We start from the raw sequence: 23,511 nt of genomic DNA on the forward strand, positions 1-23,511 counted from the left end.
ATGGTATTGAAGCCTAATCCCTAATGTGATGGTGTTTGGAGATGGCGTCTTTGGGAGGTAATTAGGTTTAGATGAGGACATGAGAGTGGGTACCTCCTGATGGGCTTAGTGCCCTTACAAGAAAAGCCCCCAGAGAACTTGCTCGTGTTCTCTGCCATGTGAGAACACAGCAAGAAGGCAGCCACCCGCAAACCAAGAAAAGAGCTCTCACCAGAACTCAACCATACTGGCACCCTGGTCTCAGACTTTCCAGCCCCCACGACTGTGATAAAATAAATTTCTGTTGTTTAGGCTACCCAGTCTGTGGCATATTGTTGTGACAGCTAGAGCTAAGACGGGCAACAACAATGTTCACAAACTTTTAAAAGTTTTTACAATTATCATTGAGAGTCTTAAATATATTTGTTCATAGCCTTCAATTCATGAATTTGTGTCTAGATATTTAACTAAAGGAAATAATCAGGGATACAATGCAGTAATTTTTATGTAAGAGTTTTATCGCATCTTATATTATAATGAAAAACTGGGAAGAAAAACCTAAATTTTCAGCCATAGGGATTAATGAACCAATTATATCATACATAAACATTTGCGACTACTAAATATATGTTTAAGGAATATTTAATATTATGAAAATTACCATGAAATGTAGTAAGTGGAAAAACCAGGCTACACCAAGTATACATTATTTATATACTATTAAGATAAGCATAAGTTAAAGACAGAATAAATATATAATATATTGTGTACTATATGATAAATAAATATATGCCAAGAATAAAAACCTACATGTTATCATTGGTTTTTTTCTTGCTAGTAGGATTAGGATTTTGAAGGGTTTTTCCCACTCTTTAAAAGTTACAACGTAATATATCTTGGCATAAAAAAAAAACATATTAAAGAAGTGCATAGAAAAAAAAAAGCGCATAGAGTTGTATAATCTCTCTAGCTCTCTTTATGCCATAGGTAACCGGATAAGTTTGTTGCAAACTGCTCATCTTTCCAGACTTTTGTTGCCTCTATATAATCATGTACAAAAATACCTTGAGACCATCTCATATGTATCATTGAGCGACTTGTTCTTTGTTTTAACCTAACATTAAATCCTGCACACCTCTTCATTTCACGTAGAGCACCTTCGTAGAGCTCAGAGAGCTAACTCCTTCCGTTTCTTTGCTGTGTGATGTTTCACTGTGTGGACGAATCTGCTTGTTGCTTTAACCAGTCTTATTTGATGGGCATTTTTGGTCGCTTCCAGTTTTACGCTTTTACAAGAATAGTGCAACGGACAAAAGTAATACCAGCTTAAGTTAGAAAGCCTGAAAACCATTTTTAAAAAGGGGGCGGGGAGATCATGTTTTACCTTTATGCTTTTCTGTATATTTTAAATTTTCTGCAATGATGTCACATAATTTGAAAGGGAGGTAACTATAACCAAAAGTTCATTTAAAAAAAAAAGAAAGAAAGAAGAAAAAAAAAGAAATAAAAAAAGCAGACGGGGAAGTCCCGACCCCGCCGGGAGGAGGGACGGGTGGTCCGCCAAGGTGCGCACCAATCAGAGCCTGGTTGATAGGCAGATCCAGGAGAATTTGGAAGCACTCCCCTCCCCGAAAACAGCCTGGAGGTTAGCTTTTCTAACCAGCTGGAAACCGGCCTGAGCCAGTCCTGCGCGCCGCTGCAGGCTGCTATTGGCTGTCAGATAATCCCGCCCATCTTCCTTTTCATTGGCCGCCTCGTTTACCTAAGAGGAGCCTGTTGCTGAGCGAAAAGAAATGATGCGGCTTTTGCTCAGGAGATAAATTAGGACTGCAAAGGTATTGGGAGCCCTCGGGTTAAAAAAGAAAAAATACTAACCACAGTTTACGTATTCAATTCCTGCTGAATGTCAGGCTCCGTGCTAAAGACTTTTAAATATTAAATGGCGATAACTATCTTTCTTGAACACACACTGTCACTAGATACTTTAAAATAAAAACAGTAACCACATAAATAATGACAATTATAGTTTGTTAAACACTTAATCTGCATCAAGCCTTGTTAAGGGATTTGTATGCATTAGCTCTGGTCCTCATTTATTGCCCCATTTTACACAGCAGGAAACAGGTTCAGAGAAGTGAAGTGACCTGCCCGTGAAGTGACTTGCCCAGGTTCACAGCTAGGAAACGTTAGAATTGAAACCTTCGACTCTAATACATTATTTCAAGTACAACTTTGTGTGTGTGTGTGGGAGAGGTGTAAGAATACAGAAGTCTTAAAGGTAGGAAGAGGGGGGCCAACATGGTGACAAGGGCCAGGGACACCTTAGGGCCTCTAGGAGTGGAAGAGGGAAATAGGGAGAGGAGGACACTGGAACAAAAAGAACTGTTCTTTTCTGGATATATGGCCTCCTGGGGCAACCTCTTTCGGTACAAGTGGTTCTAGTCTCCGTTCTGTGACCAACTTACTGGGGACCTTAGGCAAATGGTTTATTTTCTCTGAACCTCAAGATGCTGGAGTAAGCGAAAGCAATGGGAAGCACAATCAGGCTGGGAGGTCTCTGGGAAGTCTGGTCCCTGATGGCAGCAGAAGAATCTTCAACAACCCATTTTTACTTAGCTGTTGTCTGGCCTCTTTTCAGGACCTTCAAGCAGTGACATGGGACCTGACAATCCTATAAACTAAAAACATTTTGAGGCGGCCCTCAATCCATCCTTATCAGTCCGTCCCGGGCTACAGTAGCGTCTTGCCTGCAGGGGGCGCTGAGGGCTCACTCAGCGGACAAGACAAAACTGGAATTCTTAGTGAATTTATCCCAGCTGGTCAGTTTTTGTACTTCCTTTATTTATTTATTTATTTTTTTAAGAGAGGTGAGCTTTTTGAAACCTGGTTCCTGCCCTCAGTGTACACAATCGATGAAACTGAGTTATATGCCTTGCCCAACACCAGTCCTCTCCACAGCGTCTCTAGGGTTAGAGCTTATTTCCAATTCCTTTGTTATACAAATGAGGAAACAGAGTCTAAAAACTGAAGAAAGTTCTCTTTGGGTCACATAGCTAAAAATCAGGACTTCTGAGCAGTGCTCTTAAGAGATAGTTGCCTCTGTGAAAGTCTGTGGTTGTTCTGCCCCCCTGATGCAGCACTCCAGGAGACAATTTCAATCTTAATTGTGTAGCTTCACAGCTCAGCACCTGTCAGCTCGGAAAGACCTCCTCCGCACTTAGCACAATGCCTGCTTAATGAGTGATTGAATGGATGAATGTGTGAATGCGCCACAGAGGGTGAGCTGGCTTTGGCTTTATAAAACCTTTTGGAGTTAGGCTTCTTACCTGAAAGCTCTCCCAAGGCAGGAATGTATTCTAAAATGGGAAGGGAGACTGTAGTGAGAACAATAAGAAGAGCTCAGATAATTGCAACTGGGTGATAAATCACAGCCCCAGGTATGGCCAGAGAAAAGGTCATTATAGCAAACTGATCCCACGATTTGGGATTAGAAAATTAATGCAGAAAGAATGAATACAAAACAGATAAGAATCCCATTACAGTTAAAAACTCAGAGAGATTCTGAAGCTGAGGAAACCAAAAGCATTTCAAATCCAATCTAGACGTTTCTTCAGGACTGGAATGTGATTGAGGAATAATAAAACCATTGGCCAATCATCGGCTTCAGCATAGCTGATGCAAGAGTCGAGAGAGTATGGCAACAGGAGGTGGAGATCTTTACTGAGCCAAAAAAAAATTAGGCATGGGGGGAGGGAAGAATAAGCCCAGCCAGTGTCACTGGGCTATGCCCCACTGGGCTGGAAGCTTTAATGACTGGATTTCCAGAGCCCAGCACAGTGCCTGGTACATACTAGATGGTCAATAAATATTTACTGAATGAAAGAGAAGAAGCTGGAGCTCTGACCAGCCGGTTCAGTGATTGATTTTTTCGCTTGTTCCTTTTGTTCAGAGTCCAGCTACCCTAACCACCTTCAGATAACTTGGCTTTTCACAGAAGCCTTCCTATAAAGAGGAATGTGCTAGCTCATCAATTATAGGCCACTTGACAATTGTGTTTCTCACTCCCAATTAATATATTGGAATTCTGCTTTGTGGATTAGTTCTTTGTGCCAGCCTGCTTCTTACATATTCAGGTCTTTCTCTCATCAGTAGTGCGGTGAGGTTTCTGCTTAGGAGTCATACCTGCCTGAGTTTGAATCCTTACTCAGCATATTACTAAGCTGTCTGACAATGGCTAACAAATCTCTGGAGGCTCAGTTTCCTCATCTGTCAAATGGGGGCATAATGCCTACCTCAAGAGGTTGTGGTGAGAGTTACATAAGATAACAGATATATCCTGGACTATTGTTTGAGTTCAGCAAATTATATCTCTGCCTCTTTCCAGCTTTCCTTCCTTGGAGACTGAGTCACAAAGCTCATCCAATTTCAAATATTTTCCTTTCACGAAATCACTAGCTGTATAAAGTCTTGGGAATGATTTAGCTGCTTCCTTGAAGATTCTAAAGGGTTATTGTACACAGGAGAGTAATTCATATTCATCCATTCAAAAAATATTACTGAGGACTCACTACATGATTTAAGGGAGCTCTGACATAGCCTGGTGTAAGCTCATGTTTCCTCCCTTTGCAAAAGTGGTCAATAACATGTATTCAATTGTTAGAGGAAAGATATGTAGATATGATCACAAGGCAGCATCAAGTTTGAAGATCAGCCCTATAAAGAAACAGAAACAATGTGTTGAGTTGAGTGGGAAAGAGGACTTCCAGCTGAGCATAATGCCTACCTCAATTTCAAGCCTTCATTCAGACCACAAAAATGAATGAAGGCATTGAATGCTGGGTAGGATTTCAGTGGGCAAAGATTTGAAGAGGAAACTACAGGAAGAAAGGCTTGAAGATGAAACAAGAAACATGGATGTGGCAGGTGATAAGCCTGGAGAGGTAAATTGAGGCAGATCTTGGCAGATATTGACTTTCATTACAGGAGTTTGACCTTTATTCCGTAACTCATAAAATATTAGTAAATCTTTTTTATCTAAACATTGACATTACGGAGTAGCTTTTTAAAATGAAAGCTGAATCTGACATAGGGTAATTTAGAGGGGAATTCAATTTAAAGGAAGATTCAGTCACCAAGGACATATATTATTGGCAGAACATTGTGCTGGGTGGCACAGGGCAGAAGACAAGAATGTCAAGATGTGGACCCTGCCCTCAAGGAGCTTATTATAATCAAAAGGGTCAGATAAGACATGTACACAGAAAATTACAATACAAGGTAGAACGTGATAAGTGTTATAAAGGAGGCCAGCTCAAATGCCTTGGGATCTCAGCAGAGGGTGAGATTAATTCCTTCTCCTAAGAAGTTGTAGGCAGGAGACTATGTTAAAAGGTCATCTTTGGAACTGGAGGGGACCTTGGAGGTCCAGTCAGGACTCTCTATCCAGAGTTAACAATGATTTTTGAATTGAAACACAAAACAAAAAATGGAGCCCTGGAGAAAAACTGCGAAGGAAGAGGATCTATGGGAAGGGGACAGAAGATTAATTCAGCTTCCAGGTATTGAGGGGCTGGTGGAAGCGACTTACTTTCAAACGGAGAGTTGAGTCCAGGAAATGGATGAGATCAGGAAGGGAGAGTATGTCTGGAGAGATGAGGGATAAAAACAGAAACTAGGGGAACGCCCACATTTCAGGCGGTGAGAGGAGAAAGAGGAGTCAGAGAAGGAGTGGCCAGAGAGATAGGTGAGAAAAGACCCAGTTAACTGCCTAGGCACAAGTTTCTGGAAAGGGGTGGCAGGGATGTAAGACAGGACCAGGGGCCCAAAGGGAGCAGAAGGGGATTGAGATTAGACTTGAAATTGCCAATAATATTACAATGAATGAAGGCTTTTCCAGAGACTCTACAAATAAAGTGGATTCCCTGTGTCTGATACACTTTGAAGGCGGAGCCCTACCGGAGGCCAGGGAAACAGAACTGTTCCCAGATCTGGCGTTCAATTCTATAATTAAAACCACCTCTCTTAACCCTAACTGGTCCCTCCAGGAACTGAAAAGGCTGAAGAACGAACGTACTTGGAGGGATTTAACACACGGCTCTCTGGCCCAGCCCGGTGAAGTCCCGTTTCATCATGCAGCTCTAATGACTCTCCAGGCTGTCACTCTCGTCTGGTATTGCCAACGATCTGATTAAACCCTCTTGCAAAAGTTTGCAGCATTCGTCCGGGGCTGACTACAGCTCCCAGAGTTCCCGGGCGCTTCCTGTTGTCGATTGGCTGAGCATTCGACTCCTGAGGGCGGTGTCGCCACGCCTTCCCAGGAAACAGGTATCTGATTGGCTGCGGCCCTGGGCTTTTGTGTCCCCGCCCTCCCCCAGGGACCGCAACGGGCTGAGAGGCGCTGCTGGTGTCAGATCCCGGCGAGCGCTGGCAGTTCCGCGGCGGGGATGCTGAGAAGCGCTGAGTCTGCGAGCAGCCCTGGCCACTGCGGACTTCCGAGGCACTCTGGGCCCAGAAAACCCTTGCACTGCGGGTAATCCCAGGCTCCCGAGGCTATTCACCGCTCCAGAAGCCAGACGAGAGGAGAGTCCAGAGAGACAACGGCCGTTCCTGGACTCTGGGCTTTCTGAGCGTTCTGGAACCCCGAGAGACACCCCGGGGCTCAAGAACCTCCCCAGCGGCCCCCAGTCCGGCTTCCTGCGTGCGTCCGTCCCCAACCCTCTCCGGTGCACGGGTTGTCGGCGAGCGGCGCCTGGGTCCTGGTGCACACCATGATCGTTGCGGACTCCGAGTGCCGCGCGGAGCTTAAGGGCTACCTGCCGTTCGCCCGGGGCGGCGGCGGCGGCGACCCCCAGGCCGAAGAGGTAAGCAGCGGCCGAGCTACGCCACTTTTACCTTGAACCCCGAGCCACGTCCGAGCTTTGGGCTGGTCTGAGCTCGGTCGGTGCGCCGCAGGGGCTCGGAGCAGGGGAGCGGAACGCGTAAGCCAGCAGTACGGTTGCATCAACTGGCAGCCTCGGCCCTCTCTGACCCCTCCCCCTCTCCCCGGGGCTGTGGAGACCTCCAGGGCTCCCTCGGACTCCTGGCCAATGAGAGGAGAGCCTTCTCGAGGTTTCCTTGGGTTTGAGCTCTGGTGGAGAGAGTCGTCAAGTCCAGGCAAATCCCGGCCGCGGCTGCCGGACCACTCCTCCTCCCCGCCCCCTTCCTCTGGGCTGGGGCTGGCGGGCAGTTGACTCTAGGTAGGGTATGTTCCGGGCTCCAATCCCCCAGCGCCGGGAACTGGGGCACCTGGGACTGGCCAGCGAAGGTCGACCCCATCCCCTGCCCCCACCTGCACCCCAGATTTGGAAGGGGAGTTGCGAGCGCTCCCGGGCCTTGGCGGACTGCCGGATACGCGGCGGCCAAAGCTGGCGGAGAGGATGAAAACCCTGGCCGCTGCTCCCAAACCAAGCGCCGAGTAGGCTGCGCCCTACCGAGTGGTCTGACGTCCCAGAAGTTTCTTAGGGACTCGGTTTGCAGTGAGCCTAGGAATAAGACTGGGCCTAATCTGACAATTCTCCTCCATCACCCCATCCACTACCCACTATAATGGACATCTTATCGTTTATTAAGCACCTACTATATACCAGGCTCGGGTTTTGCCTTTTGTGAATTATGCTATAGCCCACTTTTACAGGATGAAAAAAATTGAGGTCGAGGAGGGGTTATGGAGAAGCTTCCTTCACTAACCCCACAGAGTAGCTCATTCTTTGGCCTGGGTGTCTCCAGGATTTCTGAATGTGCTGGCACTACAGGGAGTTTTGTTTGTTCCTTTAGTTTCCAGGCCCGGAGAGGGGCGCAAGTGATTACTGGAGTTGAGAGTCAGGCAAGTGCTAGTCCTAAATTGTGACCCTGGGACAATTGCTGGGCTTCTCTGAGCAGCATGATTTCTGGGGGTCCTACACAGAAGTGGGTGGTTTATGTCCTGGGTTTCCTGTTAGCTTGTTTACCTTTCTCCACGATGGTTTAGGAGCCCCACAAGGAGAAACAAAACCTGTTCCCGACACTTCTCAGCTGTGTGACTTAAACCAAGTCATTCTACTCTTTGAGTCTGTTTCTTTGTGGGGAAAAAAAAAAAAAATGGAAATGCAATTAAGTCCTCGCTTAACATGGTCGATATGTTCTGTGACCTTAAGGGAAATGATGAATAAGAAGATCAGTCTTACCATGGGCTCATTGATACAAACAAACAACACTGAAACGATGTTATTCCAGGACTTGCTGTAATATCATTTAAGAGCACCTGGGCCCTAGAGCCAGAAAAACTCCAGGTTCATATACTAGCCTTCCCACTTGTTTGCTCTGTGACCTTGGCCAAGTGATCATTTCTCTGATCCACAACCTCTTCCTATGGAGATTTGATAGTATCTCTGAGGGATTTTTGGGAGAATTGACTGAGAATACAAGCAAAGGCCAAAGCATTGCCTAGAACATGGTAACTGTGTCAAAATGTTACTAGCTAGCTATTGTTAGAAAGTGGCTATCACACATTTCTCTTTTCCCCAGTGTCTCACAAGGGTGCCCTTGAGCCTGTCCCTCCTGCCTGAGGAGAGAGTTTGTCTATCCCTCTCTGGGACAATGCCTGGGAAATGGTCTGGGCAGGCTCTGAGGTCTAGTGGCCTTTATATGGAACCCTCAAGAAAGAGGACTTTGGGAAGATGTCTGCTTTAAGTGGAATCTTAGAAGACAGTAGGGTGCTGGACTTACAAAGCCTGGTAGCCCAAGGGAAGATCCACATGTACAATCTCAACTCCCATCACTTCACCACACACCCTTTCAAGGGGTCAAGGCCTTCAGATGCTTCACTCTAGTATAGGTAGTATGTTTTCCGAGCTCTGTTAGGCTCTGGAATCACTTCCTCAAAACTCACTTCCTCAGAGAAGAATTTCCTCCCCCACCAGATACGTCCCCTCTGCAAACCCTCTTCCAATCCCCCTTCTCTCCCTTGTAGGAGCTTTTATCCCAATTATAATGTAACAGTTGTATAATCAGGCATTTCTTGTCTGTCTCCCTTGCCAGACTAGGAACACTCTGTAGGTCACATCCCCAGTTCTTAGCACCTAATAAGTGCTTGTAACTATTTGCCCCTGTTGACTTAGCTGACCCTTGTGAACTATGCAGGCTTTGAAGTCCGACTTGAGCTGTGCCTGTCTGGAACAGGACTCAGAAAGAGCCTCAGTGAGCCCTCTCTGAAGAAGGAATACAAAGACCTATTTCCCTACAGGTGGTTGTGAGGAATGAGCCAGATCAGATGTGTAAAAGCACTTAGCCTAATGCCCAGCCCATGGTAGGCATACAAGTTTGTGACAACACTCACACTCTCTCCCCACAAGGGTGGCTAGAGGCTGTTTGGTCTGTGTTCCTCTCAAGTGTAAACCGAGGAACTGATCTGAGTTCAGCAGACCACAGCTGCCCATAGTGTGGAGGCCTGGGGGGAGTCTGCTTCTTCCCACCTGGCAGGTATCTGTAGCTAAGTCCTGGGAGTTGCAGGCTCTGGGTAGGATAAAGACTGGCGCTACTCCAAGAGGCTGATTTGATTGGTGGACAGAACCCTTGGAAGCCAAACTGAGCTGAGTTCAAATCTCACATTAGCCATTTGTCAGCTGGTACTTAACCTTCAGAACCTTAATCTTTCCATAAGTGCAAAATAGAGACCCCCCTCCCACTCCAAAACTGATGAAGATTAGACGGAACCTATGTACAAGTGCCTATGCTAATACAAAAATTAACATTTAGTAGGCCCTTAAATTAGGAGCCAGGCACTGATCTCTGAGGTGATTATCCAACTTACCTGAAGCCCTCCCCCTTGAGTGGTCACCCAGAGAGAGGGCTGTTGTTCCTGCTGCCCCATGTGATCCCCCAATTGGAACTATAGGAACAGCCATCATTCGCCTTCCCTCCCCATACTGTTACCTTGGGTAGGTCACTTGCTCTCTCTGGTTTCCTTTTCTTCATCTGTAAAGTGGAGGTGAGGATCTTGCCTTTTTCAGGTGTGCTGAACCTGCCCTGTCTAATATGATATCCCTTAGCCACATGTGGCTATTTACATTTTGATAATATTTTAATTTTTCCTCTATTTTTTTAACGTTGATAAATTTTTTTAAAAATAAAAATTCAGGTTCTTAGTCTCACTAGTCACATTTCAAATGCTCAGCCACTATGGCTAGGGGCTACCATCTTTATTGGACAGTGCAGATATGGAGTATTCCATCATTGCGGGAAGTCCTGGTGGACTGTTCTGTGCTAGACACTGGAGTAATAACAGGGAACTAGATCCAGCCTGCACCAGCAACAGAAGAAACAATACAGTGTGACAGGTGCTGTGATTGGGGGCGAGTGGATTTCCTGGGGATGTGGGCTGGGAAAGGAGCTTCTCATTCCTGGTGAACCCCAGATGCAAAGCTTTGGGACTGTTGAGCCCTGGAGAAGTTCAGAGAATGGGAATGGTTTCTATCCCAACTCTGCTTCCTCCTTCCTGGCTGAGTGACCAGAATTGACTTGATCTCTCTGAGCCTTAGTCCTCATTGTGAAATAGGAACCCTAGCAGTAGTAGTTCCTGCCTTAAAGTGCATGTAAAATAAGTGCTTAACCAGTGGTAATCAGGGGTATTACCAACCATTGTTATTATTATTGACATTTTACCCCAGGGGATAGGGGAGGGTTGATTTGGAGGCTTCATCTCCTGGCAGTCAGACTCTTTCCTGTCTGCTTCCCCTGAAGCTCCGTGTGTCAAGGTCAGGGAAGCATTCGGTGTATTGGAACTCAGGATTAGAATCTACTTGGTCTTGCCTTCAGAGCTTTATACTTTCTGTTCCTTCTGGCTGGAATGCTGGTCCCCTAGATCTTTGCAGGCCCTGCTGCCTTCTCATCAACTCATTTAGATAGTTGATATTTAGATAATCAACTCAAAGGTTACCACCTCAGTGGCTTTCCCTGTCTACTCAGACTAAAATATTGCACATACCCTCTCACCCCATCACATACTCTCTCTTTGCTCTATTTCATTTACTTTATATAATCTACGATTTGAAATCCTATTGATCATTTGTGTGTCTTTCTCCATAAGATTGTAAATTCTATGAAAACTGAGACTTTGTCTTTCCACTCTTGTACTCTTGCTGTCTGCAGTGTAATTGTCAAAAATATTTGTTGAATGAACAGATTAATTTTGTTTCCAAAAGCCCTTAGCAAAGTGCCTTATATTTGAGAAAGTGATCAATAAATGGGGCAAAACAATGGCCCTCCACCCCAGCTGTAAATTATGCTGGGCTCTATCCAATTAAATTAGAATTGCTGGAGGTAGGACCTTGGCATTGGTATTTTAAAAAAAGCTTCGCCAAAGGATTCTAAAGTATTGCCTGGGTTGAGAAGCCATTGTTCGAAATAATGAGATTAATGACAACTGACTTGTATTTAGTGCTTACTGTGATAGTGGTATTGAGGTAGGGGCATTATCTCATTAAATCCTCATCTCACTACCCCATGAAAGTAGGTACTATTAATCCCATTATTTGGTGAGGAAACTGAGGCTCACATAGGTAGCAAATGGTGGTGGAGATGTCATTTAAGCCCAAGTAGTTGTTGTCAAGAGCTCCTATCTTTTACCTGTACTGTATTAACATCATCATTATCGGGACTGAAAATGTTGGTAGATCCAGACCTGTCACTTAAAAGACCCACAGGTATTAGTTCTTTCCCTTGACAGGTCCTGGGGCAGATTTTAAGGGAAAAGGGACTCCCAAGGCTGTTCTCTGTACCTTACTAGCACCCCGATGGGCCCTTCCTGTCCTCCCACCCCCGAACCCCAGTTCCACCCTACCCTTCCCTACCCCACCTGGCTGTGGTTTTCTCTCTGCCCACAGGTCCCCTGAGGGGGAGGCCCTCTTTGTAGAGTCAGCAATTCTTATCTCCCACACAGAGCCGGCAGGCTTTTTCTCTTTGGTGAGGGAGGAGGGAAGCTGAGACAGGGAGTGCTTGGGGCTTGTGGTTTCTATGCTGGACTTGGACCAGCCTAGGCAGGTAGCTCCCAAAAATATGGGCCAAAAGGGACCTAAGCAATCAGCCCAACTACTTTATTTATTTTTATTTTTTGCAGGGGGTGGGGGGGGGGTGTCCAAGTTTAAGGCCCAGAGAATCTAGGTTACTTTTTCAGAGTCACATAGCAAGTTAGTGGCAAAGTTGTTATTCACACCCAGGACTTCCAGGTTCCATTGTTCTTTCTTTTGCGGACTTTCAGAGCTGGAGAGCTCTGCCTCCCCCTAGGGGTTTCTGGCCATCTGAGAAGGGAGGTTCAATTATAATCTTTAATCCCTGATTCATTGGTACTAAGTCTGGATTTTAATGAGTCGGGAAGAATTAAGGGGACACTATCTCTGTCCATTGGGGGCATAAATCAGCTTTGGGTAAACTCTTTCCAAGGCCAGTGCTAAGAGCCCCCCAAACACAGTTATCAAAACAAATGAATAAATAAAACATCTTCCCTGAACTTCACCTCTAGGAATGGGAGCAGATTTAATGAGTGCATAACTGGTGGTTTCCAAAGAGGCTCCAATACGTACACATCAGAATAACTGCTGCTGGCTTCCTTGTGCGCCCTGCCCTGACTCCCTTGATGCCTCTGCTTTTTCTTCATTCTTCATTCGCGGGCTAGTGTGAATGAACTGGCCCTGCTCACCATGAAATGTGATCTGGTGGTAGGGAGACCTAAATCAGACAGACCATTAGAAGACAGTGTTTCAGAAGCAAAAGCCCTGGGAATTGCGGAGTCACAGATGAAGGTCCAAAGAATGTTCCAAATCCCTGAAAGACTATGAGTTAGCTCTGCAGAAGGAGTGACAGGCGGGAGGGCCTCTGGCCTGAATTACTAATTTTATCTCTAAGGCTATGGGGAGGTAGAAGCAGGGTTTTAAAGCCAGACAGTCAGATTTACATTTGAGAAGGTTTTTATTCTGGCCACTGCAAGTTTGCTCTCTAGAAACCATGAGGGTCTGGTACTCACTAGATCTGCTCCTAGTCCTGGAGGTGGAGCTAGGGAGGATATTTTATTTATTATTTGTTTTGTTGATTTGGTAGAGGATGGATAGGAGAGGGTGGGGAGACCATAGGTGAACCTGTGGATTGCGGTCCAGACCAGAGATGGTGGTGATGGCAGGAGGGATGAAAAAAATGACAATTTGAGAGAGACTGCATCATAGGGATCTGGAGTACTTGGTAACACGGCTTCAGGATGTACATGAGGTTCCTTGTATAGATGCTCCAGAGCTGCTAAGAAGGTGGCCTCCTGGAGTTGTGCAACATGGTGGCTGTGTATTTCCCTTCCCCAGGCCCCTCTCTTGCTTGTCCTCTCTCCACCTACCAAACAGGTATATGACTCCCACCAGGCTCCTGCATGCAGGCTGCACAAGAAAGGGAGTTTTAAAAAGCTTAGCATGGCTCCTCAAGGAGAAAACTGGAGAGGTAACTATCCTTTTAGTCTTCCCTTTTACCTCCAACTAACCATGATCATGTTTCCTTCTAGGAGCAGAGTGAAAGCCGGGTTCGGCGAGGCCCTCGGGGACCCAGCGCCTTCATCCCAGTGGAAGAGGTAAGCTTGGAAGGGTTTAAGCATCTGCTAGTCCTGGGAAGAAGGGACATGGACATTGGGTGGGTGGGGATCTTTTCCTGCCTCTTGAAATAGCAGCTTGGAACTATCCCTTCAGGTAGTCCTGACTCACTTAATCTGCAAAACAGCTCTGCGAAGCAGGAGTGACAATCCCATTTTGCTGGGAAGAAACAGCCTCAAAGAGATAAAGTGATGATAACAGCGAGGCAATGAACAAACTTATGATTCCCAGAAGGAGGCCTGCCTTAACTTAAGAAGATAGAACTATCAGTGTTTATCTTCTCATCCTTGACTGTGCATATATTAAAATTTTGTTTCAACTTCAAAAGTAATATATATTCATTATTTTAAAATTTCCAATGTTTCAGAAAGCTCTAGTCTCTTATAATCCCACCCTCCACAGATGTAATCAGTGGTACTTAACCATTTGCCACTGCTTTCTGGACTTTTTTTCATACAGAACCAAGGTCATAGTTTACATGTTTTTATTTTTTATTTATTTTTAGGGGGAGGGGTTTCGTTTTGTCTATAACAGATCTCTTTCATGTACTGAGTCAGATCATTCATTTTTATTTAGCAGATACCTATTTAATGATTAATCTGTGTCAGGCACTGTTCTAGGCTCTGGGGATACAGCAGAGAACAAGATAGACCAAAATCCTTGCCTTGGTGGAGCTGACATTCCAGGGTGGGGTGGGTGTGGTGGGTGGGATGCCTTCAAAGCTCACTGCAGAAAAATAAAGAAAAAAGTTTCCTTCTTTTTCTTTGGCCTTCAGGGAACAAGGACAAATGTTTTGTTTCTTGGTCCTCTTTGCTATCCTAAATGTGTAAGCCAAGTAGTTAATGAGCTGTTAACAAATGTCTAACCCCCTACTTCCCTCCGCCCCTTGTAAATGGAAAGCAAACAACCACCCACAGATTATTCATGTCTGTAGCCCAGAGTTTTAAGCTCAAGTATTGTTCTTACATTTTATTTTTTCATTTAGAAATAATCATTCCTCTTTTATAATAAAGGAAAGAAATAGGTTTTGAGGTTAATCTGGATTTGAATCCTGCTTGTGTCATTTACTGAATCTGTAACCTTGACCAAGGAATGAAACCTCTCTGGGCCTTGATTTCCTCATCTGTCGATGGGGGAAAACATAATATTCACCATACACGATAATTGGGAAAATTCAATGAGATAATGCAGGGCAAACTCCAGACTCAGCTGTGGTGTGGCGAAAGCACTCAGAAAACGTGAACTGTTTTGCACTCACCTTCCATGGATTTGCACTGTTAGAATAGAAGCTCCATAAAGGCAGGAGAAACTATAATATCTGTGCCTGACTTTTCCTGTCCAAAAATTGAGAAAATAGAATTCTAATTTCATAATTGTGAGGATTAAATGAGTAAATATAAAGTGTTTAAAAGAATAAAACAAAAAAGAAGTGCTTGGCACATAGTGAGCTGTATCAGATTTGGCTATTATTATATAAGATGTCTAATTAAAGTTTGTTTAATCACTTAATAAAATATCTTGTCCTTTCCTATTCTGTTTTTTGGACATGGTGGTAGTTTTTAGTTTCTTGCTATTATAATCCCACTGCAATGAATAAGTCGGTCTCTTTGGTGGGGAGGCCAGAGGGAACTCATCCTCTCCTCACCTTTGCTTGGCAGGTCCTTCAGGAGGGAGCTGAGAGCCTTGAGCAGCACCTGGGGCTGGAAGCACTGATGTCCTCAGGGCGGGTGGACAACCTGGCAGTGGTGATGGGCCTGCACCCTGACTACCTTAGCAGATTCTGGCGCCTACACTACCTGCTGCTGCATACAGATGGGCCCCTGGCCAGTTCCTGGCGCCACTACATTGCCATCATGGTGAGCCTGTCTGTGCCTGACTCTTGCAGGGGTGGCCACGGTGGGTGGGGGGGGGGGGGTTCAGCCCACAGATCTCTTTGCTGGGGACTTCCTGAACTGATCATAGCCAAGGAAGAGAAACAGAATAAAGCCCTAGCTTTATCTGACCATCCACAGAATTTTAGGTTTTGAAGAGAGGCATCTTTAGTGCCTGTTTTACAGATTGGGAAACTGAGACATAAAGGAGTAGATGACCTGCCTAAGGTAGGACAACAAATTAGTGGCAGAGCTGGGGTTAGAACCTAAATTTCCTGCCTTTCAAGCAGCAGTGAGGCCTTGACGTCACCTTCCATGGGGTACCCATCCTGAGCAGGGCACAGAAAGAATAAGGTGACATAGGCTCTGTCTACTACCTCCACAGGCTGCTGCCCGCCACCAGTGTTCCTACCTGGTGGGCTCCCACATGACTGAGTTTCTGCAGACTGGCGGCGACCCTGAGTGGCTGCTTGGACTCCATCGTGCCCCTGAGAAGCTGCGCAAGCTCAGTGAGATCAACAAGTTGCTGGCACATCGGCCGTGGCTCATCACCAAGGAGCACATCCAGGTGCAGTGGGCGGAGGGCAGGACCCTGAGGGAGCATAGGGACCAGGCTGGGGTATGGCAGGCAGCCCAGGGGCAGGCACTGAGCAAGACTGATCTTCTTTCCTCTCCAGGCCTTGCTGAAGACCAGCGAGCACAGCTGGTCCCTTGCTGAGCTCATCCAGGCCCTAGTCCTGCTCACCCACTGTCACTCACTGGCCTCCTTCGTGTTTGGCTGTGGTATCCTCCCTGAGGGGGACCCGGAGGGCAGCCCTGCCCCCCAGGCACCTTCACCACCCAGTGAGCAAAGCAGCCCCCCCAGCAGGGACTCACTGAACAACTCTGGGGTAAGTCACTGGCCTGGTCTTTGTGGGAGAGAAGCTGGCATGACCCCTCATCCTTGGGTAGAAGCCACTGCTTCCCTGTCTCACACTCAGAGGACTTAGAAAAGTTACTTGACTTTGAGACTCATTTCCTCATCTGTGAAATAAGAATAAAGACCCAATTTCATAGTGGCTCGTGAGGGTTAAATGAAATAACCATGTTACTGCCTCTCACTGTTTAGCCCCATAGGCTTAAAGTCTCCTGGTTTTTAGCACTTTGAGAACACAAAATTTGCCTCTTATTTTATAAGATGGCCTTGTTTTAATATAAAAAATACAGATAGTTTAAAATCCCTTACCTCTGAGGAAATTTGATGCTCAGAGAAGACATGTCTATCCTGTAGCTTCATAAACTTCAGTTGGGGAAGCACAGACCATGTGAGCTGCCCATTCAGGAAGGCCTGGCATGTGGGAAAGATCTGTGGAGTTTACCGGTGGGGGGGGGGCAGCCGAAGGAGGAGGAGGGGTTTGGTCATCACGGGGTCCCCTGTCCAGGGCTTTGAGGCTGCCCAAGACGTGGAGGCTTTGATGGAACGTATGAGGCAGCTGCAGGAGAGCCTGTTGCGGGACGAGGGAGCATCCCAAGAGGAGATGGAAAGCCGCTTTGAGCTGGAGAAATCGGAGAGCCTGCTGGTGACCCCCTCAGGTACGTGATTATAGGTGTCCAGTTCCAGGGGCTGCCTCCTTCGTATGCCATCTCTGCTGAGGAGTAGACATCTCCATGTACTGTACCTCTTGTATTTTGGGGTCAGATCTGGGTTTGAATCTGGCTTGTTAGCCTCTCTGGCTGTGTGACCACTGATAAGTCACTTCCTGCCCCAAGGTCTCAGTCTCCTCCCACATGAATTGATATGTAGGGTAGATGGAACAAGAGAAGCAAAGCTTCTTAGCACAGAGCCTGGCCTAGGGTAAGTAGCTCTAAAGAACTGCTACTGTTAGGATTGCTGTTGTTATTAGTGGGGGCCTCATCCCCAGGTCCATGGGCCTGATTCACCTCCTCCCCCAGGCCTGGCTCAAGCTGGAGTCCTCATTCCACTAACTGTATGAAGGGGCTTTCTCTGACCCTCCACTCTGCATCGCCCAGCCCCCTATTAATGATTAATCAGTGCTCCGTGGCTTGGCCTCATGTTGACCTCTTTTTGACGTCCTCAGCTGACATCCTGGAGCCCTCACCACATCCGGACATGTTGTGCTTTGTAGAAGACCCCACTTTCGGATATGTGGACTTCACCCGGCGAGGGACTCAGGCACCCCCCACCTTCCGTGCTCAGGTAGGCTCTCCCTCCAGTCTTGGCATTGTTCCAGATTTATAGTCAAGGGGTAGATGATTCGAATGGTTAGAATTGGGCATATTCTCTCCCTCAAGATTCCATGAGGGAAATGGGAGACCCTGGATCATGAAGGGCCCCATATGCGCCCTAGGCTCAGGGGATGCTGATCACAGGGAGAAGGTCACCACCAAAGCGCATCCCCCTCAGCTTCTCATTCCCAGACCAAGCGGTGGGTTAGATGGGTGGGCTGTGGAGGGGTATTTATGGAGAACCAAGGTGTGCTCCAGAGGATGTCGTCTCTCTGGCCAGGCTTGGGCTCCAAAGAGTCCACTCTCTGACCGCGTCCCATGTTTCTCAGGATTATACCTGGGAAGACCATGGCTACTCACTGATTCAGCGGCTCTACCCCGAGGGTGGACAGCTGCTGGACGAGAAGTTCCAGACGGCCTATAGCCTCACCTACAACACCATTGCTATGCACAGCGGAGTGGACACTTCTGTGCTTCGCAGGGCCATCTGGAACTACATCCACTGTGTCTTCGGCATCAGGTGAGAACATGTCCCCTCATCTAGGGTGTGTACGCACTTGCGAGTCTTCACTCTGAGCTCACAGTTGTTTCCTTTTTCTCTTTTTTTTTTTTTCCCTTTCTTCCTGCCTATACTGTTTTTCAAAGCAAATTTATTTCTTTGCTGTTTATAAAATATATGATCACTCTTTGAACCTCGTAAATGAAACTCTTTAATCTCACCCCCTAGAGATAAATATATATATATGTATACTTACATATATATGTATATATAATATATATACATACACATCCATAGTTAGAGAATTATTTTTGCTTGTATTTTCATTCCAATTGCAGTTCTTCTCACATAATAAATAAGGACAACATAAATGCCCATCAGCAGGGGACTTTAGGTAATGATGTATCCATTCAGTAAAATGTTACGCAGCTATTAAAAATTACAATAATGGTTTATTTATATTGCCATGGGAAAGTGTTCAAAATGTATTGAGAGAAAAGAAAGCTCATCCAGAATTTTCTTTTTCCTTTTTTTTTTAACTCAAAATGTGTACATACATGGAAAATGTGTGGAAGGCTGTACACTAAATTATCATTTAATAATGGGTTTCTCCATAGAGTATGTGATGAATTATATTTTCATCTTGTTACTAAGTATTTTCTGTTTTTTTTTTTTTTGAGTAGATTTTTATAAATTGTTGAAATCATACTCAGTATATTCTGCAAGTTGTTTTTTTTCCTCTAATATTCTACTGCCTCTCTTGTCAGTATAAATAGATCTTTTATGCTTTTTTAACCACTGAATCCACTGCATAGTTTTCTGTTTTGGATGTAGTGTAATCTACCATTTCTCTCATATTAAATAAATTTAGGTAGTTTGCAGTTTTTCACTATTACTACTCTTATACCTAAATCCTCATGGATAAACCATCACTGTGAAATTACTTCTCAAGGATATACGCAGAATGATTTTTTTTTTTTATTTCAAAAGAATCTTACTTTGATAACATTGTGGGAAATTCAAAGAATTAAGGAAAAAACAACTTCCCCAAATTCTGCTCTACAACCATATCCACATCCTGTGACATTTTTTCCATTGTTTTTTTCTTTCTTATCTAGTTGCTTTTGTATAGTTGCAATTAAAATGGTTATTTTATTTAAAAGCCATATATATATGTTTGATGTCCGTAAAGAGGAACAGTTTGATTTTTAGTAAATTTAGAAAACAGATAACAAAAAGAAGTAAATAAAAATTATCCATAATCCTACCAGCTCTTATTATTGTCAGGTGTTTCCCACCTGTCTTTTTTCCATTCACAAATAACCAAAACATATATAATTTTACAAAAACAAGATTTTCTTGCCTCCTCATTTCACTTATTTTATTCATTTACTCAAATGTAAGAACATTTTAGTGAACACATGATTTTTTTTTCTTATTTGACAGTTTATTGCAAGCATTAAAAAAATCCCCAAGATTTTTTAAAGGTACAAATGTGTATTTCTTTGTATGACTAGCTGTAAATCATATTTCACAGGGTGGGTTGAGCTATGCTTAATTGGCCACCATCTTGCTGATCATGGGCCTGTTAGAAACCCAAGGGAGGCTGATGACAGAGGGGCCTCTTAAGGGTGTGGCACAGGCCAGTTCCTGCCCAGCTCTCAGATCCAGGCTCTCCCACTCTTCAGCATGATTCTTCATCCTATATCTTTGCTGACTGAAACTGTCCTCTAGTTTTCAACCAGTCTACCCCATCCACCCGCATCCATGATGACTCACTGGCTCATTGGACTGGGGAGTCACAGAGTAGCTTCTGTATTGGTCACCAACTCTCTGTTTGACTTTGAACAAGTTAATAGCCTTAGTTTGCCCTTCTATAAAACGAGTAGCAGGTCCTTTTTGCCCTTTCCCTCTTCAATGTAAATATTTGCACTGACCTACTGCTCTGTATTCCATGTAAAGTAGTGACTATGACCTCGGAGCCATGCAGAGCTGGGTTTGAATCCCATTCCCAGCTGTGTGACCTAGAGCAAGTGACTTCACTTCTCTGAATGTCAGTTTCATCTTTAAGATGTATATGATAGTATGTACAATAGTTTTATATACAGTGGTACACAGTAGTTCTGAGGATTTCATGAGTACGTGTTCACATGGTGCATAGCTGGTACTCAATAAAGCATGCTCATTTTCTATGTATTCCTTAGAGTAGTCCCCAGTGGCCTGTGATTTATGACATCAGCTGTTTTTCTAAGAGGAACCAGGCTTCTAGTTGCTTCCTACCTTCTGCCTTTTCTTGCCACTTTCTGTTCCTCCTTCTGTAGGGTGGGGTTAGGAAAGAGGAGCTACTTCTGGGAGCTGAGGGCAAGTAGTGTTATTGAGGCTTTTCCATTCCAGATATGATGACTATGACTATGGGGAGGTGAACCAGCTCCTAGAGCGGAACCTCAAGGTCTATATCAAGACAGTGGCCTGCTACCCAGAGAAGACCACCCGAAGAATGTACAGCCTCTTCTGGAGGCACTTCCGCCACTCAGAGAAGGTGCGACTCATGGGAGAGGGACAGGGTGAAACTAGACAAGCCTGGCCAATGGAGGCAGCCCAAAGGGTCAGGACCCAATGAGGTACCCTAGACTGAGTCTGTGCTGCCAGGCGGGACACCTGGCGATATTGTTCTAAGTCTAAGCCCTCCTCCACTGTACTTTTAAGATTTCATTTACTCACCTGTAAAATGGGAATATGCTTCACAGGGTCATTAGTAGCAATAGTAGCAGCCAGGAGAACCTGAGTTCAAATCATAACACTGTCACTCAGTAGCAGTGTGACTTGGGGCAAGTCACTTTGCCTCCCTGAGCATTTTATCTTTGCAGTGGAAATAATATTGCCTGCATTTCAAGGTTGCTGGTAGCATGAAGTGAGAAAATGAATGTGCTCAGTGGTAGCTCTTGTTTTTAGCTTTGGGGGATGGATTATTCACGATAAAAATGAATGCGCTTAAAATTTTTCAACGGTCACTGCACCCAACTAACTGCTCAGAGCTTTAGGAAAAGTTAGGGCATGTGTATAGGGAAGGAAAGGATGAGGTGAGTGATGAGGAAAAGTGACAGTCCAGGAGGGATGGGGTTGGCGAGGACCGACATCAGTTGCCAACGAGCCCTTGTTTGTGCCCCAGGTCCACGTGAACTTGCTGCTCCTGGAGGCCCGCATGCAAGCCGCCCTGCTCTACGCCCTCCGTGCCATCACCCGCTACATGACCTGACTCTCGTGTAGGACCTGGACCTGGAGCAGCTGACCAGGGAGGCATCCTCCTCCCTGCAAGGACCTCTCTGTCTGGAGACAGACCCTGATCCCTTTCTGTCCCATGCCCACCCACCACACTCTGTTGGTGGGCTTCGTGTGACATACCGCCCCTGAGCCGCACCCTCCTTTTTCTCACTGGAACGGACAGGATCTCTGGGATCGCAGCTTCGCCTCTGGAGGCTAAAAGAGGACTAGCAGATTACCAAGGGCCATGACCTTCTTCCTGCCCCTGAACCCAGAGGCAGAGCGCACAAGAAGGAAAATGGGCTGAGCTCGGACTTCTGTGCCAGCAGGCAGGGCCCCAGGCACCATGAGTACCATGGCCTTCCTAGACTGGGAAGGTCCCTGGCTGGCCACGGAAGGAGAGGGACAAATACCTCCAGGGACTGACACTCCAAGCAGCCTTCCTTTTCCTCGTCCCTCATCTGGATTTCATTATTGCTCACCTACCATTCACCCATCAATGTGAAAGTCAGGGGCATGGCCGGTCTGCACACCTGGCTTCCCAAAAACCTGTTCTGTTGGGCAGCCTAGAAGCTCCTTGTTTCCTGATCACCCCAATCCTACTTCACTTCCTTTAACCTCCTTTACCCTTTTCTCCCACTCCTGGTGGTGTGAAGCCCCAGGAGAGAAATTGAGCACATCAAAAAAGTAGATTATCTCTTAGAAAATTTGGGCTTCTGTTGGTCACTTTGCCTTCTGAAGAGCAGGGAATATTCGGTTGTAAATTCTCTGTATTGTGTTCCTTCATGGGTGAAGTTCAGACTTCTTCAGAACCTCACGTCTAGAGCTACAGTCAGTGCCTGTGCTGAGGAGGACAGGGAGCAAGCAGTCCGTTCTCCCAGAGCTGCTCCTGCCCGGCAACCTACTCTCCTGTCTCCTGTGGCTGGCTCTGCTGCAGATGTTTGCCAAAAAGTTGAGCCTTTCTAGGTGGCATGTGGCCCAGTGGGAGAGGCAGGAGACCCCAGGGTTCACATTTGGGCCCTGCCACTGGCCGGGGGATCATGGCTACTTTGCCAAACCTCTTTGACCTCTATTTCTGTAGTTGCAGACTGAGGGGTGGGGCTAAGTTTCCACAATGTCTGAGTCTCATCGCCCTAGGTTTCACAGATCAACCTGCCAGCAGCGAACTGCAAATCTTACAGGATCTCAAAGGCCTCTGGGGACCTGCAGTCTTGCAGTCAGTCTCTCCTGGTCATCTTTCAAGGACCATGCAGTTTTTGTCCCCTCTCCTCTATTGTAGGTGGATTTCTGAGAGGTAGAAGCAGCCGAGGACTGATCTCAGGCACTTTCTGTAGCAAACAAGCTGTGAATTATGACTTCCCCTGCCCTTCCTGCAGTATGCACCTCCTCGCTGACCCGTTTGGAAGTGACTGAAGAAAGGCAGGGGCCAAGATGCTGCTTGCTTCTGACCCTCCTTTCTGGGGGGTGGGGCAGGAGGGGCTTGATCAGTGTGCCACATTTCACACCCATGCAGGCATGGGGAAGCTACTGGCACCTCAGGCTTCAAGGCCCTCCCTGCAGTGAAGCTGGGCAGAAGAGCCCCTAGCCTTGGGGTTTGGATTCAAGAGGGGACATAATGACTGTAAATGTCCTATGGGTGGGTAGGGAGGGGTATTCAGTGTTCAAGTGCAGAAGTCTTTGCCTTTGCTGCCAGTTCTGTATGATGAGAAATAAAAGTTCACCAAGGTTTTGTTTTGTACTTGTTAATGGGCTGCTGTTTTTCCATTTCCTAAGGGTCATGGTTCACCTCTTAGCATAAGCAGGAAGCTGTGATTGCATCATGGACCTGTCCTACTGGCCATGTGTGCCCAGTGACTGCAGGATTAGGAGTGGTTGGCGTTGAAGAAACTTTCTGTCCCTTGGGTGTCTAGCCCTTTTGCCCATTTGTGGCAGTCTAGGCACTATTGAAAAATAATGGCCATGTTTTTCTTACCAAGTCTGACCCTCGACTGGGTACATGAAGGCTATTTTTCTGAATGCAGCGATCCTGCAAGACTGT

The 23,511-nt window shown here is 45.9% G+C and overlaps 1 protein-coding gene across 1 annotated transcript; it reads left to right on the forward strand.

Moving 5' to 3' along the window:
- Nucleotides 1–6,401: 6,401 nt before the first annotated feature.
- On the forward strand, nt 6,402–23,219 carry SESN2 (sestrin 2). Its single transcript, XM_016132091.2, has 10 exons — nt 6,402–6,839; nt 13,532–13,597; nt 15,275–15,472; nt 15,873–16,055; nt 16,165–16,377; nt 16,909–17,059; nt 17,566–17,684; nt 18,043–18,233; nt 20,607–20,751; nt 21,382–23,219. Exons 1-10 carry the CDS (start codon nt 6,747–6,749, stop codon nt 21,466–21,468), a joined length of 1,446 nt encoding a protein of 481 aa, XP_015987577.1. The 5' UTR covers nt 6,402–6,746; the 3' UTR covers nt 21,469–23,219.
- The last annotated feature ends 292 nt before the right edge of the window (nt 23,220–23,511 follow it).

Source organism: Rousettus aegyptiacus, unplaced genomic scaffold (genome assembly GCF_014176215.1).
Source record: "Rousettus aegyptiacus isolate mRouAeg1 unplaced genomic scaffold, mRouAeg1.p scaffold_m13_p_1, whole genome shotgun sequence".
Taxonomy (NCBI): domain Eukaryota; kingdom Metazoa; phylum Chordata; class Mammalia; order Chiroptera; family Pteropodidae; genus Rousettus; species Rousettus aegyptiacus.

Excerpts from the sequence above, each read along its gene's own strand:
- SESN2 (XM_016132091.2), top strand. The coding sequence starts at position 6,747 with ATGATCGTTGCGGACTCCGAGTGCCGCGCGGAGCTTAAGGGCTACCTG. Across the intron at positions 13,598-15,274 it reads CCTTCATCCCAGTGGAAGAG|GTCCTTCAGGAGGGAGCTGA; the intron begins GTAAGCTTGGAA and ends TTTGCTTGGCAG. Across the intron at positions 20,752-21,381 it reads ACTTCCGCCACTCAGAGAAG|GTCCACGTGAACTTGCTGCT; the intron begins GTGCGACTCATG and ends TTTGTGCCCCAG.